The sequence below is a fragment of the Fusarium oxysporum genome, chromosome I (genome assembly GCF_013085055.1).
Source record: "Fusarium oxysporum Fo47 chromosome I, complete sequence".
Taxonomy (NCBI): domain Eukaryota; kingdom Fungi; phylum Ascomycota; class Sordariomycetes; order Hypocreales; family Nectriaceae; genus Fusarium; species Fusarium oxysporum.
In genome coordinates, this window is record NC_072840.1 from 3,280,536 (window position 1) to 3,296,026 (window position 15,491).

Below are 15,491 nucleotides of genomic sequence, written 5' to 3' on the forward strand. Positions count from 1 at the left end.
ATCGTGACTTCAAGCCTCTTGGGTACCGATCAAATCCAAGCAGACTAACATTTGAATCCAGGCCCAGGACATAATTACTCATAGCATTGGCTGCTGAATGAAGCATGTCACACACCTTCTCAACCAACCATATGGAAAGGTCTTTATAGCTTCTTCATTGGTGATTAGCTTACCATCGCTTAGACGGCGAAACTACAACGTTGCCGATGATGCGAATACATCTTGTCATCCATCAATCAAACTATTCACATCGTGATCAATTACCCCATGGGAATCATCGTTAATCGTCGGAGCCGAGAAGCTCCAGCAACGGCAAAATGTCACCCGGCACCGAACTCGTAGTGATTGGCCATCTTCCCCAAAAGCCGAGGTGCAATCCCCGCATGGAGCTCTTTGTTCAAGCTCAATTAGACCACCTACAAGCTCAATGCACAATTCCGAACTCCCGTAGCTACCCATCCGGTTCCGATGACCGGTGTCAACATCTCAAGCATCAATTTATATACCATATCTACATACCGTTGCACAAGATCTTAAGTCTCGCAATTGAGTTGCTCAACTTGGTTCATATTTAGCACTGCCAAGCTGACAGTCTGCTGAGGATGAACTTGTTCCTTGCTGCTCGATCCTTGAGGTCTAAGCCCGTCAATGGCTGTGCGTATGGAGTGCGCCGGTACTCAAGTGCCGTGAAAACCGGACTCCCACTTGAGGGCATTCGGGTGCTGGACATGACCCGGGTTTTGGCGGGTGTAAGTCGGGCTTTTGCATGAACATGGTTGACAAATGCTGACCTTCATAGCCTTATTGTACTCAGATTTTGGGCGACCTTGGGTAAGTTTACTCATGTCATCAATGACCCTGGCCGTTTTAACATGGCCGAATGCGCAGCGCTGAGGTGATCAAGATCGAGCACCCTGTTCGCGGCGATGATACCAGAGCTTGGGGACCTCCATATGCAAAATACAAGGATGGGTCGTCTGCCAAAGGCCCTGGAGAGTCTGCCTACTTCTTAGGGGTCAGTTTGTGCCTTACCTATACTGAACTTGTCTCACAATGTCTGCAGGCAAATCGGAACAAAAAGTCGTTGGGCTTGTCCTTCCAGCACAAAGAAGGAGTCGAGGTTCTTCATAAACTAGCTGCAAAATGCGACGTCTTGGTCGAGAACTACCTCCCCGGGACTCTAAAGAAGTATTCCATGGACTATGAGACCTTGCGCAAGATTAACCCAGGTCTGATATATGCCTCTATTACGGGCTACGGCCAAACAGGGCCGTATTCCAACCGCGCTGGCTACGACGTCATGGTTGAAGCTGAATTTGGTCTGATGCATATTACTGGAGAGCGAGATGGACCTCCAGTCAAGGTTGGTGTCGCGGTAACTGACCTGACGACTGGTCTCTACACCAGCAACAGCGTTATGGCGGCGCTTTTGGGACGGGCTAAGTCAGGAAAAGGTCAACATATCGATGTCGCACTGAGTGACTGCCAAACAGCGACATTAGCCAACATCGCCAGCAGCTGTTTGGTGAGTGGAAAGAAGGATTCTGGCCGCTGGGGCACAGCTCATCGTAAGTTTGACTGTCTGAATAAGAATTTCAATGCTAACTCAGAAGCTTCCATTGTTCCATACAAGTCTTTCGAGACCAAAGATGGAGGTATTCTGTTTGGTGGAGGCAATGATCGGCTGTTTGGTGTTCTCTGCGATGGTTTAGGTCAACCACAGTGGAAGGACGACGCGCGATACAAAACCAACGCTGATAGAGTCGAACATCGAAACGATCTAGAGGCCAAGATTGAGGCAATCACAAAACTTAAGACAACCCAAGAATGGCTTGAGATCTTCGAGGGCAAGGGTATGCCCTACGCTGCCATCAATGACGTCCAGGGGACGCTCAACCACGAGCATACAAAGGCCCGTAACATGGTTGTCGAGATGGAACACGATGAGTGCGGCCCTCTAAAAATGGTCAACACGCCTATAAAGTTGTCGGAGACTCCTCCAACGATTCGCAGCGCGCCGCCTATGTTGGGTCAGCATACCAATGAAGTGCTACTAGAGCATCTTGGGCTGAATGAAACTGATATTACTGCATTGAGGGAAAAGGGTATTGTCGGATAGAACACGTATAGAATAGATCATGAAGCGCGAATATATATATATTTGAGTATCTCGACGTCTAGGACTCCGGCTGTCTGTTTTAGTGGTTATGAACAACGGCAGGGACTAAACTGAGCACCCGGGGTGGTTCCTGCTTTGCACAATCAAAGTACTCCACGTGACCACACGTGTCACTGATTGAACTGAACATCTCACTTTGCCATGTAAATCCATTGTTTCCAATCTCAACAATAGTTGACCTTGCAGTCCCATTCTCAAATAATACTTAGTCCACATACCAATCAGCCCTGGAACGGGGCCTTCCTCTCATTTTGCAGTCTTTCTTACAGTTTTGGATGTCGGATATTTCGCGACAGTTACAGACTTTGACAGCAGCCTACAAATGGTCACTAACAAACCATCTCAGGAGGACGAGAATATACATGATGGACCAAGACACACAGCAATTACGCGTCGAATCCCCGAAAACCATTGAACTAGATGTCACGATGGAGGATATGTCTGCCAAAGATGTCATTTCAATTACACCGGCACCAAAACTCTCATATACACCCCAGTTCCCATCAGAAAGCTCAGTCATCTTGAGCCGTCTCAAGAATGATTCCCAAACAGAGGGCAACGAAAATGTCAGAGAGAAACATTTCGCAGACTTGAAAGACACATTGACTATGCCAACACCTACCAAAGCCAAAGGTCAATCCTCACTCTCATACTCTCTCAATGCAGGTGTGAAACGAAAACGAGAAGAGCCGTCGGAAAAGATTGATCTGACTCAAAGCACTGTCCCCTTCCCGTGGAAAGTCCGCTCTCAAATTCAACAAGCTGCTATCGAGGCTCAGCATACCAGAGAGGAAACCCGATGTTCAATGTGTGACGGTTCTGCTCAAGTTTCCCCCTTAGTCACATGCATCAGATGTCTTGTATCTTGGCACCAAAAATGCCATCCTCCTTTGATGAGGGGCGAGGACATGACTTCTGCAAGCTTCACTTGTGCGGATTGCATTGCGGGCAGAGAACAGACCGTCAGACTCAGGGGCAGAGTTAGCCAGCAGCGGCAGCACGAAATCGAGCGGCTTCGACAGAAACGTCTGTCTGCTCTCCCCAAGGGTGTTGTCCCTGCAAAACCTCACCTCGTGGGGTTTGGTCCCGGCCGGGCTTCGGATGTTTCAGTAAGTTCTACGACACTTGAGAAGGATATCATGGCTCACATGACGATAGCGAGCACAATACTTTGAATCGATGCCGAAAACGGACCTCCTTAACATTCTATCATTGTGCGATCAACTGAAACCAAACCTTCTTGTTGATGTACTTGTATCTATCTCAAAAAGGCATCCTGAAATGCCCATATTCGATTCGCCAGACTGGGATAGTCAATTGTTAAACACCTCTCGCCCTCCTAAAACAAAGCATGACGAGAAGCCTCGACATGGCCATGTCCTTGTCAACAGAACAGCAAAACCGAAGCAAAAGACTACGAAGAAGATACTCAAACGCACTCGGGTCATAGAAGTCATTACAAGTGCGCCAGAGGAAGATAATGTCGATATTCTGCCGCCAACTTGGGCAAAGGCTGGCCAGGGATTATACTCGCAGTTACTGCCTGATACAGAAGACAGGTCACTCCTCATGGATGAGAATGACGAAGAATCGTTCAGTCACTTTTTGGTCGATGGAGCTGGGCGTCAGATCATGGAACCTGTGGGTGCTTAATGGGGAAAAGAGCAGGCGCTTGTGTCTTTTTGGTGGTTCTCTTTCAGCTAATTCGGGAAAAGATTCGGAGTCAGTCTAGGCATAGGAGTTGTTCAAGGGAAATCTCAGCTTCAGGCCAATCAGCCACTATGGAAGCTCATTCGTTAATAATTATCACTAAACACAAACTCGAGGCCGAGAAAACATGATTCTATTCCAGGTTTTAGCGTTATCATATGAATTATTTGATTTGTGATAAGAAACAGAAGACATCGGCAGACGAGTGGGATTATCCGGTAATCCCCATCAAAGAAAAACATTCCAGTTCCAAGTCATCCTCCATCCATTACATATTAGACCGTGAGTACCCAACTATTCGTCCATAATCATTTTTAACCACTTAGCAGTTGCATCCGAAGATACCCTTGAGGCTGACGTGGATGCTAGCAACGATGCGGATGAGGCCCTGGATCTTGACAGAAGCACAAGCTCCGACCTTGTTGACAAAGAGAACGGTGTCCTTGACAATGCAGAAACCAACGAGTCCGTTGACATAGCCACCGATGCTGCCACGGACATCGACATAGTTCTTGCAGCCCTTGGAGCAGTAAGAGACACAGTCATAGACCTGGCAGTTGCCGAGACCGAGGAAGCAGGTGATGCTCTTAACGAAGTCAACAACAGCGTAGACGAGACCGCCAGTGACGCTACCGGGGCGAACGGCATATCCGTACTTGTTGGTGTTGAAGAGGGCGACGGCATCAGCGCTGCTCTCGAGGTAGAGACCAGCAAGACCACCACAGACGGTCTTGAGGCTGGCGCTCAGCTGACCCTTGACGTTGATGGCGGCACCGCCATAGAGAGCAACCTCGGCGCCAATAGAAAGAGGAGCAAGGAAGACAGTATTCTTGAGGCTGGCCTGGCAGTAGGCGTGCTTAGTATCGTACTTGACGATCTTGTAGGGAGAAGCAGCACAGTAAGTGCCGAGCTTGACGTCAACGCCGGCGCCGGCGTAGACACTGGCACTGGGCTTAGGCCAGCAGCCGGAAGCCTTCTTGCCAGCGCACTTCTTGGCCTTGCCGTCCCAGGACTGGCCGGGAGGGCATGAGCAGGCCTTGGTCCAGGGGCAGTAGGACATGGCACCGGGGCAGGAGAAGGTGGTGCGAGCCTCAAGGTTGTTGGAATCGGAGCGGATGGTGAAGTCGCTAGGGGAGATGTTGGAGGTAGTGTCGAGGAGGGCATCTGGGGCGGGGATGGCGGAAGCCATAGAGGCCATCGAGGCCAGAGTGACGAGGAAGTTGGAGAAGTACATTTTGATGATGTAGTAGGAGATTTGGTAGTAAGATAGAGAGTGGTTATTTGTTTGAAATGGATGGAAGAAGTGAAGAATGTTAAATATGCCTTTGAGGCTTTGTTGAAGCGAATGTAAGTTGAAGAAGTTGATAGAAGAGAGAGATGCTGATGAGAAAGAGTTGATTGTACGGGATATCAAGAGTGTTTATATAGCCATCATGAGTTCTCTCTATGAGGCCGAGGATATTTTTATCACATGGTCACTGCGAAGTCTTCAAAGACGGCTCAGTCCTCAGTGTTAGATTACAGACTCGGTTTCTCCCTGCTAGTCAGGCGATGCCGGTGATAGTGTCAAGAGGTCCAAGCACAAGCTGAGTCTGGATGTTTTTCGGCCAAGGTCAAGCTGATAGATGGAGATGCTTGCGAGGGGCTAACCAGGAGTAGGCTGGTGTAAGTTCGCGGACTGAGCTTGGTTGGCTTGATATTCGATGTGCACGTTGTTGACGATTTATGCAGACACTTGGATACGGGCTGTTGGTCGAGTCTGAATTGTTCTCGGGACGAGGTGGCTATTGTAGCGTTTTGGGTGATATTATATTGAGAAGAAGTTCTGTCGTCTTCACTCGATATCTCTCATATTCGTCATTGGGACAGAACTCATTGAGTCTTCGCGTTAAGCAAGATATTACAGCATTACAGCAACAGCTAAGTTTCAACCTCAATCCTCACTCGATAAGCATAACTTGGTCCTCCATTGATTATCCCCGTTGAAACAACGATCAAGACCGTTAGACGTTCTGCCCACAAGTAAACTCCGATCGGAAGTCGGCTTATTAAATTAGATTCCACCAAAAAGGAGGTTTACCTGCATAGCATAGTCACAGTTAAAATGTTTCATTTCTCGGGCCGCACTGGTCCATCCAAGAAATCAGCTCACCACTTACCCAAAGAGGCAAAGCCATCACGACGAGGCGTTTCTTTAATTAAACCAACAGCATGTTTCAGGCCTGAGAAAGCTGCACTGCACAGTTCAGCTGATTTTTTTGTCCCGAAGAAAGATATCAAGGACTGGCCTTGGAGAAAACTGCAAGAGTGAGTTGTTTATGTGTCTCTATTTTTAATATGTGTGGGGATGTGATTTATGTGATACAATCATATCGGAGGCTAATGGAGGAGGGGAGGGTTCTGGGGTTGTGGAGTTGAAACAATTGCTGGGATGCTTTGGCCTTCGGCAGATCGACAGTGTTTTCTTCCTTGTTGATGTTTTCTTCCCTGTCGTGATCTGTCAAGCTGAGGTCTGTTCGGGTGCATCCGATATAGTGCTATAGTAGACTCAGCGTTATCATAGCAGCAGCTTGGTAATGTAACATCATGACGTTGATGCTCTACAGCACGTCCAACCTTTGATGGTATTATTTGAACCTTATGCTGTGAGAACTCTTTCAAACTCAACCCACTGGGCAATTCTCCAAGGCGCATCATTCAGCTGCACCAGCCAAACCGCACGCATAGTCTTGGTAGTGGATCGTCAAAGAATAGCTACCGGTCTAGATGCAGCCTTTCTCTCAGAAGAAAATATTCACCTGCAGCTCCGAGGTTTCAGGCTCTGGTAGCCCATAGCTAAATAGCGGCTCACGCACGGTTCATTGTTGGTGGCAGCGGTGATGGCTTTAGCTATCGTTTCTGACATAGGAGCTGGGTTCGTTTTAGTACATATCCACATGGACCATCCTTGTTGACAATCATGTTCTGCATTGTTTTGTTTCTATATGTCAATGCTTTAAGGTTTTTTTAGCACGTACCGTCGGCCGAGAGGTCAAGGTTATTGACCTGAAGGGTTTGTGAGGCCATGCTCCTGTATTTCCGTTGTTGGCTGTACTGATGGCTTTGAGTGTAAGTCATGACTCTTGAATGGGTCCCGTGACTCCATCTTGGACAATGAGCTATTGGCATCCACCATAATTCCAATTACACCTTATTTGCGCCTATTTCCACCCGTGACACTATTTCTCGGTGATTCCGTTCAAGTAAAGTGACCTAGAAGTAGAGGGAAAACTGCGTCATCGATTTTCAAGTGATGGCTTCGATGTCATACAACTATGAATGCAGAATGCTCGACAAAACAGGCGCAACTTACATCAGTAATCAAATTACACAACAGTGGCAGATATAGATACGAAGATTACTATTGTTATTCATCCAAGAGAACAAAGCAATGTGTTCATTTGACAAGATGTCAGTTCGTTGGAAAACTTCCAGACGCATACCCTATACTCGATCACCTAGCACTTGGTTGAACATACATGAAAGAGCATAAAGTCTATCATCTGCCCATATAAAAAGCTATGCATAATATCATGACATCGCATCGATGCTGAAATGCCCTCCTTCTAATGCCAGATGAACGATTTCCCATGATCAGAGCCATTACTGACTGATCGACAAGAGCCAGGGATACCTGATATTTTCAGTCATCACATAATAGCACGAAGAACTCATATGTCAAACTTGTCATGGATTCATATTTGATGTAACAGAAATAGGTTAAATATGGTTAATTCAGAATTTTATTGTTAAGTTGTGGTCTTTGCCACACATATATTCTCTTACTTGCTCTCCTTGCCTGCCTTGTAATACTAAAGGCAACATTACCCCCGCGTTTATATTCCAGCATGTATGGAGACTTCAGATGCAATAAATGGGATATGTGGGTCAACAAATCCCCCCCCCCCGGCCAGGTTATTCTTTCATTCTCTCCCTTCAGACAACAAGGAAAGTCATAATTCATGAGACCGAAACACAGGTCCAGCCTCGCTTTTCCAAAGCTGACTGCCGCGAGTTAAACCACCAGGGTCCGCTTCGTCCCCTTCGGTGTCCCCTGCTTGATAGCCATCGACGTCGAAGCATCTGTCGGTGTCCCCAGGAGCACATACGGGCCCAGCACTCGACAGTTCGTCGAGACAGAACGACATGAACAAGATCCCATCCCCTACGACCAATTAGCCCATATCACTCGTTGTATGTTGAAGGGCACTTACAAGATAGCAGAGACGAGACCCAGTACAGGTGCACCAGTTTGTGAAAGAGGCAGGCCCCAGTACGTGTAGTCTGACGGGAAGACCCTCTCCACGGCAAGGAAAGATACTAGACTGCCGAGGAGCACTGACGCTGTGAGTGTCCGGAGCAGGACTGCGGGGCCGGTCCAGGGTCTGTCGTGGTGCACGATAGACCACATGCCAAGGCCTACATCACAGGTCAGAGCCGCGATGAGAATAAACGCCTTGATGCTACAAATATTAGTCAGTCTTTGGCTCTTATACAGTATCCAGAGATGTGACGCATACCCATGGCTGGAAACTGCAGCTCCAGAATACGAAATAAAAAAGATGGCCAGCATCAAAATGACAAGTAGACATGAAACAATCTGCATAAAATCCACCGCGACCCTAACGGCTCTGATAGCAGCGCCTGTCGGCTCCTCAACTTCTTCAGGTAGAGGCGTAAGTAGAGGCGTGAGCTCCCTTGCGATTGGTGTAGTTGATAGCCGCGGGAGAGATCTCGGCCTTGTGACGATGCTGAGGTTCAGAGGCGGTGGTCGAGTTCCCTTACGCATGTCGTCGGTTTCTTCGGTGAGGAATGATGTGAGAATGCTGATGCCAGTTGCTGATGTGAAGGTTGAGTAGGAATCCCGGTCCCTTACGTCGATGAACTTGTTGAGCATGAAGAAGTACAATGAGGTCAATGAGGTATAATGAATGAATGAGATGGCGATTTAATCGGAAGCCTCGATAGTGTTGTATTTGTAGTGAGAGAAAGAGCAAAAAGAGATAAAGAACGAATACTAAAACAGTGGAAAACGAAAGAATAGAATGAATTGATCAAGAATAACGAAAGACCGAAAACAACGAGGAACAATTGAAATAATAAAAGAAGAAGAAAAAGAACGAATTCAATCGATGCTCTCTTGTCTTGTCTCGACCTCTCCCTTTGGCGCGCGCCAGTTCCCATTCCATCCACAGCGCAAGGGGTTTTTTTTCTCCTCGTATCGTATCGATCTTCCGCTTAAAGGCCTAAACGCGGGCCTAGGATGCGTTCATCTGCAGGGGCACGTCGCACCACAACCACTGTTTTCTGCGGCGGTTAGACGGTGGCCAACTGAAAACAGTGGAACGCCCTTCTAATTTTGGTGTATCCCGCCGGCTCTCTCGGTATCGAATGATAGCATTTCTTCTTGGCGAGACGTGATTGGGTTCCGCGCTTGTTTCATATCGATTGATGTCGAATCTTTTGGCGATTGAAGACATGGGTTTCGACTGCTTTGGGCTGCCTCCTTGCTTAGATGCTACCACATGCTACAGCCTCTGACCTTCGCTACGCCGCAGGGTCCAAGCGTTATCGTTATCTTGCATCATTGTTCAAGGATCACCGTGTTCATGCCATAACTTATCTATCTATCCATCACCCTCTGCTTTAATTCAATTCCGATTACCTCAGCTCAGACTTGCCTTTACGACTTCAATGACATGATCCATGCATAAAACACGCCGAAAAGAGGGTTAGCAGTCGATAAACTGCAAACACACAACTTCCACTCAGTGTTTGGCCCATGGTTGCATATGTCTCAGAAGTATCTGAAGAATCATCACTGCCGAGTTGTTCCCGTCGTATCTAAGTCACTCGACTCGAATCTCAAGTTGAAAGCACTGTCGTCCCTTTAACCTTTCCACTCTCCATCTTGGCAGTTCTCGCCCCGAATTGTATCTATTACGGCTCATTAGTAAAGAGTTGTCGGAACCAAGTTGTCACTTACAGCTCGCTTCTTCTCCTTTGAAACAGAGCTCATGCCAAGTGATTGAGCCACCAGCCGCAACACTCGTTTCTCGGCGTCGAGATTCCCTTCGCCACCAGGTGTTTCGAAATCACACTTCTCCCACACAGGAGACTCGATTGCCCACTTGACAAAATGCTCATCCAGATAGGGAAACCTCACTTCTCGACCCCAGTGTGCCATAACACGGTCATCTCGGCCAAGATTTCTCTTTCCAAGCCGACTGACGTCGAGCTTCAGCTCCTGTACAACTCCGCCGTAGCCACGATGCGTGTAAGCCACGCCGTGCCGACCATATCCACCAAACAGCTCATCGGCACCCAGACCGGAAAGCAATACTCGCGCTGTCGTGCTATAAGGCTGTGGATTTGAGTCGGCGGTTGTTTCGCCAAGTCCTTGTCCTCTTGCAGCAAAGTATAAAGCACACGCAATGGACAGATCCATCTCTGTGTTATGAGGATAGATAAGACGAATGACTTCAGCTCTGTGCTCGAGATTCTCAGCATACGGCACGTTCACCTACCTCCTGTCAGTCATCTATCCCGAAGCGAGTCCAGGTCCACATACCGCCACGAACCGCCATGCCCTGCCAGGACAGACACGGCTAAGCTCTGCAAACGCATTTCTCCCTGTCATTCGATCCGGACACTTCTCATAAAGCTCCTCTCGGGACAGGTCCTTAAATTGCCCTGCAACTCTGGGGTTCTCAAACGCGACATTGATTAGGTCAATACACTGATCCGCAGGAATCATGTCATGAGACAGCCTCGCAAGCACAGTACAGTCAAGGCCACCTGAAAATAGCACTGCAACTCTCGCATCCGTAGATTTGGCTTTTGGAGGTAGTGGCACGTCTAGAACTCGCAGTCGAAGAGATTCGACTAAGCGAGAACGCAGCTCTTGCACAGATCTTGAATCTTGTCGAAGGGCAAAATTCTTCCGTGGGAGATCTTCGTTAAAACTACCGATGCTCGATATCTGAGGACGTAAGTAGCAGGCTTTTCGGGGTCATACTCACGCTGAACTTACCAAAGTAGTATCGGCAGTCCAATCGTGCCGGCCTGGCACTAATCCTTCAGGCGAGTCGCCCTTGGAGAGATCCAGAGTATAGCATCCATCAGCCTCGACCTCGGTCCATCCATCGACCGGCGTCTCGGCGATACTTGACAGAACAAATGGAGAGCCATCTCTGACCAACAACGATCGGCGGCCTAGTCGATCTCGTCCGTAGTAAAGCCGCTTGGCAGGTTTATCCAGGTAAATAAACGCGAAAGGCCCTTCGATGGCCCGTAAGATGTCCAGGACATCTCCTGCGCCACGACTTGCCTCGGCCAGGAGGGCAAGAATAGCTTCACCATCGTTACCCTGTACAGATTCCCCTCGAATACCCCAGGCCTCTCCATTCCAGCATAGAATAGATTCAGTCACATGATCCACAAGCGGCTGCTTTGCAACGTGATCACCTCGCAGTGATAACACGGTTGATGTAAAAGTCAGGAATAGATCATCAAGCTGCATCCTGACAGTCCCTGTATGATCTGGTCCTCTATTTACCAAACATCGCTCTGACACGGATGAGAGTGTTTGTTCGGGGCTTGGGGATATAATAGCATGGATTCCGCACATTTTTGCGCGTTGCTGAAAGGGCGAAGACGCGGTTGGAAGAATTGCAAGCTTGTTGGTGTGGTTGAAATTGATTAATTATTGCAAGCGAAATATTGCAGATCCACCCCGGAGCAAATTTACCCTATACCAAAAATGTGCACATAAAGGTAGTTGAGCCGTTGCTTAATTCTTGATGCGGAATTACTTTTTAAGAAAACCATGATAAATTGTTGCGTTTTAAGTTTGAGCTTGCACAAATAAATATTGTGTGAGTCATGTATGGTGACCAGTCTTAAGAGTCTGTTGCAAAAAGCACCAGAGACTGACATAACCACACGACTTAACTTACTTTGTGTCCTGGAGGACCGCTGTCGGGTATTCCAAAGATGCTCTCAGTTATGGAATGGCATCTTGTGGTCACTTTGTGAGAAGAATTCTATACTTGACATGGGTGTGTATTTCTATCCCAGACAACAGGAAAGAGAGGCGATCTCTATACCAGCTAAAACCAATTCTTTGCCGAATCGAAATGCACTGCGAAGCGGTGATGTGAGATGGCGTTTCACTCAAATGCCCAATCTGACTGCGAATAATATCCTCCGAGGAAAAACCAAAAACCATTGTCCTGAGCCCCAATGGCCCATTCCTCCATCCGAATCTCAACCTGAGGCAAATCACAAGCTCAAGGAGTTAACAAACATCTGAAATACATGAAGAAGCCCTATCCCGCACTGGGTGGCCTATGAAAGTGTCGTGTCTCATCAAACCAAAAAGACTGTTTGGCAATTTTGTTGGGGAACATTATACAATTTTGAGTAAGTGCCCCTTTACCCAATATTCGGGTAGTTCCACGGCAGAAGATCGGATCCCTATTCTCCGAGGTTCTGCTGCAAATCAACGTTTGACCAGTCCATCATCTGAAAGATGTCCTGAGAGTTCTGGGAGAAGCCCAGATTGGCGCTGGGGATTTCACCAAACAGTGACTGATAATCATTGGTCTTGGTCATGCCATTGCCATTGTCATTAGGGAAGAGAGGAAAATCCATGCCGTCTCCTGCAAAGGAGTCGTCAAAACCTTCATCAACATCCCGTAATGAATTTGGAGTATAAAGCATGGCTGTTTCCTGGCCAGTTGGCGAAAAGTGAGGAGCAACAGTCTGGATGGGAATCTGCTGCTGGGGTTGCTGATACATAGGCAATTGCTGTTGCATCATCTTGAGGTTGGGGTTATACATGACAGGTTGCTCAGGTGTGGGTAGCTGAGCTGGAAGCTGCATATGAGCAGCATAGAGGTCCTCGTTATCGAGGATGAAGGCCGAGCCGTTCTGGTAAGGGGCATACTGCTCGTAGGAACTAGCCGAAGCAGGCGAAGTGGAATCCATAGCCAGATCCAGGTGAAGTGTCTCGGTGGGAATGTTGTTGATTGACATCCAGTCCGAGTCATTGGGGTAGAGAGGGAAGTCGCCAACGAACTGCGTCACGTCGTTCTGAGGAGGAGTGGGCACACCGTTGTATTCAGTAGAAGAAGGCGTTGACATGTTACCCAGAGGCGGAGTCTGTTGCTGAACGCTGCCAGCAACTGATGGTAGCTTCTTTCCGTTGGTCTTGGTTCGAACGTAGGTCCAGCCATGGGCTTTCTCCATATGCTGCTTGCAGTTGGATTCACGTTTCGACTTATAAGGGCAAGGCTTGAACATGCACTCATACATGGCAGGGGCAGCAGAGTGCTTGTCGTTGTGGTGACGGTCCATTTCCTTCTCAGTAGGCCATCCATAGGTGTGATACTTGCAAGTCGGGACAGGGCACTTCCAAGGGCGAGAGTGGGTCTTTTCGTGCTTGGTAAGATCGCAAGGACGCTTGAACTCCTTGTTGCAGCCGGGCTCGCGGCACTTCTTGGGAGCTAGCTCCTCGGGTGAAGCATTCTTCTTGCGGCGAGCCATGGATCGTTGAATCTCCTCCTCGTCCTCGAGCTGCTGGCTCAGGGATCGCTTTACTTGCATTGGCGAGTCGCTGTCAACCTCAACAGGCTTACCAGTGTCCAGAGAGATGTATGTGCCGTCCTTGCGGACACGGACGAGCTCGACGGGGCGACCTTCGTGAAGACCACCGATGAGTTTGATCTCGTCAGATCTTCGGCAAGAGTTAGTTGGATAGTCCAAGGGAACGAAGCTGGGTACATACGCGTCGATATCCATATCGTCACCGCTGTTCTTTGCGGCAAGTTGTTTTCCGTATTGTAGAATCTGGTCCTTCAGGTCGAGGAAGTATCCGTTAGTGTAAGGCCGGTCAGCAGGTCGAATTTGTTCGCGGTCGCTGAGATATTCGACGGTCGCTTGAATGCATTGCACGGACGTAAGGCAGAAATCCAGGTACAAAGTTGCTGACTTGGTCTTCTCCTTCAAACACAAATTCCGATAAGTATTTTCCCAAACGCCAAAACCAGTCAGAAGCTGACTTACCGGTGCCATAAAGATCAATGTTTTCTCAAGATCTCGCAAGCAAATAATTTCCTTTGATCGAATTCGTCGCGGGATGTCAAGGACAATGGGCTCAAACTCCTTGAGAGTCGGCTTTGCCAACAAAGGGCGCAAAGTGTGCTCGTGAATGCGGTTGATAGCCTTGGGCCCCAGAGAGGGAAGCTTTTCCGATGCTGCGGCAACGGATCTTGTGATGGCGGATCGTGTTTGCACCTTTGTCTCCTTCTTTGCCGAAGTGACTGCACCCCGCTTCTCGTTTGTGGAAGCCACCGATGTACCCAAACCGCTATCAGATTCATGGTGCCGTGAATGGCGAACAGAGCGAGGGCGCAGAACGCGCCTCTCCTCTTCTTTTGTCATCTTGGGGTCGACGATAGGTCCCTCGAGGAAGCCGCGAGGGATGGGGAGACTGGTGTCTCGAAGCGTCTTGATCTTAGACTTTGGCGACAGAGAGAGCTGATCCAAGGACAGAGCCTCGTCAATGTCGTTCAGAGCCAGGGCCACACGTCGACGGTTGGCATCGACGACATCGTCCAAGTGAGACTGAGCTCGAGGCAGCGTGGGAGGGACAAATGTGTTGTCTAGAGTCGAAGATGATGAAGTAGGAGAGTGAAATGTCGCACCCTTACGGAGGGTAGAGCTGTTCTTAAGGGACAGGGCATTGTCGGTGTCGCTGTCCGGGCGAGTCACCGGAGTCCTTCGACGAGGGTGGGAGAAGGACATGGCTTAGATTCAAGGTGGGTATGAGATAAAGAGACAGTCGACTGATGGCCACAGAAGTCCTGAAGCTAAGCCGGGGAGTCCCGTTAGTTCAAGAGCGCGACCTTTGATGCAAGCAAGTGCTTGGTAGTGAAGGACGGGGAAGTGAGTCACAGTCGAGATTCTTGAATCCCACACCCAGGACACAAAGGCCTAGACGTTGATCAAGGCCAGATTGGGACACGGGATGATTGACCAATACAACGAGTTGAAAGTGATACCGGGGAAGGTCGAAAACACGACAAAGTCGAAGTAAAAAGACGAGACTGAGTTGTCAAGACGATATAAAATATGAATCGTACCAGGTCAGAGACTGAAGACGTATGCAGATAATCAGCCTTGATGTCGAGGAACCAATGCGGTGGAGGTGGCGCAAGAGGATAGAACGACAGGGAAGGCGAGCGATGAACTGAATAATATATTGCTCAGGCGGTAAGACAACTCGGCGAGACTCGAAGAAAGATGCTAAGCGAGACGAGACGTCGAGTGACAAACGCGTGAGATATCGATGAATGAAACAGACGCAGCGCTGAATGTTGGCGATGCGAAAGGCGGGTGGAACTGGAGGAAGGAAGAGGACGGGCGGAAAAGGGTATATGAGGGTTGACCGAAAGGGTGTACAATTTCGGGACCCGCAGGGTGTGTAAAATCTAAAGTTCTAAACGGAAAGAGGCCGGGGTGGTTGAGAAGCTGAAGCTGGCGGCGGCCTCAGGATAAA

At 48.6% G+C, this 15,491-nt stretch overlaps 6 protein-coding genes across 6 annotated transcripts; 2 read left to right on the forward strand and 4 right to left on the reverse strand.

Annotated features, from left to right (window-relative positions):
* Positions 1-414: 414 nt before the first annotated feature.
* Positions 415-2,174, forward strand: FOBCDRAFT_211799 (CoA-transferase family III domain-containing protein). The gene is made up of 5 exons (XM_031182108.3): positions 415-749; positions 800-831; positions 889-1,015; positions 1,064-1,568; positions 1,614-2,174. Exons 1-5 carry the CDS (start codon positions 603-605, stop codon positions 2,117-2,119), a joined length of 1,317 nt encoding a protein of 438 aa, XP_031042876.3. The 5' UTR covers positions 415-602; the 3' UTR covers positions 2,120-2,174.
* A 168-nt stretch (positions 2,175-2,342) lies between these two features.
* Positions 2,343-4,040, forward strand: FOBCDRAFT_211802 (uncharacterized protein). Its single transcript, XM_059609333.1, has 2 exons — positions 2,343-3,288; positions 3,338-4,040. Exons 1-2 carry the CDS (start codon positions 2,455-2,457, stop codon positions 3,830-3,832), a joined length of 1,329 nt encoding a protein of 442 aa, XP_059466588.1. The 5' UTR covers positions 2,343-2,454; the 3' UTR covers positions 3,833-4,040.
* Positions 4,041-5,251, reverse strand: FOBCDRAFT_211803 (uncharacterized protein). The gene has a single exon (XM_031182113.3). The coding sequence runs from the start codon at positions 5,121-5,123 to the stop codon at positions 4,212-4,214; it is 912 nt and encodes a 303-aa protein (XP_031042881.1). The 5' UTR covers positions 5,124-5,251; the 3' UTR covers positions 4,041-4,211.
* Positions 5,252-7,888: 2,637 nt separating this feature from the next.
* On the reverse strand, positions 7,889-8,825 carry FOBCDRAFT_195066 (uncharacterized protein; the record flags this gene model as incomplete). The annotated part of the gene is made up of 3 exons (XM_031182114.2): positions 7,889-8,093; positions 8,143-8,391; positions 8,449-8,825. 3 exons carry the CDS (start codon positions 8,823-8,825, stop codon positions 7,889-7,891), a joined length of 831 nt encoding a protein of 276 aa, XP_031042882.2.
* Positions 8,826-9,539: 714 nt separating this feature from the next.
* On the reverse strand, positions 9,540-11,558 carry FOBCDRAFT_283802 (asparagine synthase-domain-containing protein; the record flags this gene model as incomplete). The annotated part of the gene is made up of 4 exons (XM_031182115.3): positions 9,540-9,865; positions 9,915-10,451; positions 10,500-10,910; positions 10,962-11,558. 4 exons carry the CDS (start codon positions 11,556-11,558, stop codon positions 9,794-9,796), a joined length of 1,617 nt encoding a protein of 538 aa, XP_031042883.2. The 3' UTR covers positions 9,540-9,793.
* A 766-nt stretch (positions 11,559-12,324) lies between these two features.
* FOBCDRAFT_4726 (uncharacterized protein) lies at positions 12,325-15,080 on the reverse strand. Its single transcript, XM_059612209.1, has 2 exons — positions 13,719-15,080; positions 12,325-13,667 (listed from the first exon to the last, which is right to left on the reverse strand). The coding sequence occupies exons 1-2, from the start codon at positions 14,735-14,737 to the stop codon at positions 12,407-12,409; spliced, it is 2,280 nt and encodes a 759-aa protein (XP_059463854.1). The 5' UTR covers positions 14,738-15,080; the 3' UTR covers positions 12,325-12,406.
* Between the last annotated feature and the right edge of the window lie 411 nt (positions 15,081-15,491).

What these genes read in the sequence shown, in the direction of transcription:
- FOBCDRAFT_211802 (XM_059609333.1), top strand. Translation starts at nt 2,455, where the DNA reads ATGTCGGATATTTCGCGACAGTTACAGACTTTGACAGCAGCCTACAAA. An exon ending in GCCGGGCTTCGGATGTTTCA is followed by an intron (nt 3,289 to 3,337) that starts GTAAGTTCTACG and finishes ACATGACGATAG; the next exon opens with CGAGCACAATACTTTGAATC.
- FOBCDRAFT_211799 (XM_031182108.3), top strand. Translation starts at nt 603, where the DNA reads ATGAACTTGTTCCTTGCTGCTCGATCCTTGAGGTCTAAGCCCGTCAAT. An exon ending in TGACCCGGGTTTTGGCGGGT is followed by an intron (nt 750 to 799) that starts GTAAGTCGGGCT and finishes TGACCTTCATAG; the next exon opens with CCTTATTGTACTCAGATTTT. An exon ending in CAGATTTTGGGCGACCTTGG is followed by an intron (nt 832 to 888) that starts GTAAGTTTACTC and finishes CCGAATGCGCAG; the next exon opens with CGCTGAGGTGATCAAGATCG.
- FOBCDRAFT_211803 (XM_031182113.3), bottom strand. Translation starts at nt 5,123, where the DNA reads ATGTACTTCTCCAACTTCCTCGTCACTCTGGCCTCGATGGCCTCTATG.
- FOBCDRAFT_4726 (XM_059612209.1), bottom strand. Translation starts at nt 14,737, where the DNA reads ATGTCCTTCTCCCACCCTCGTCGAAGGACTCCGGTGACTCGCCCGGAC. An exon ending in GACGATATGGATATCGACGC is followed by an intron (nt 13,668 to 13,718) that starts GTATGTACCCAG and finishes CTCTTGCCGAAG; the next exon opens with ATCTGACGAGATCAAACTCA.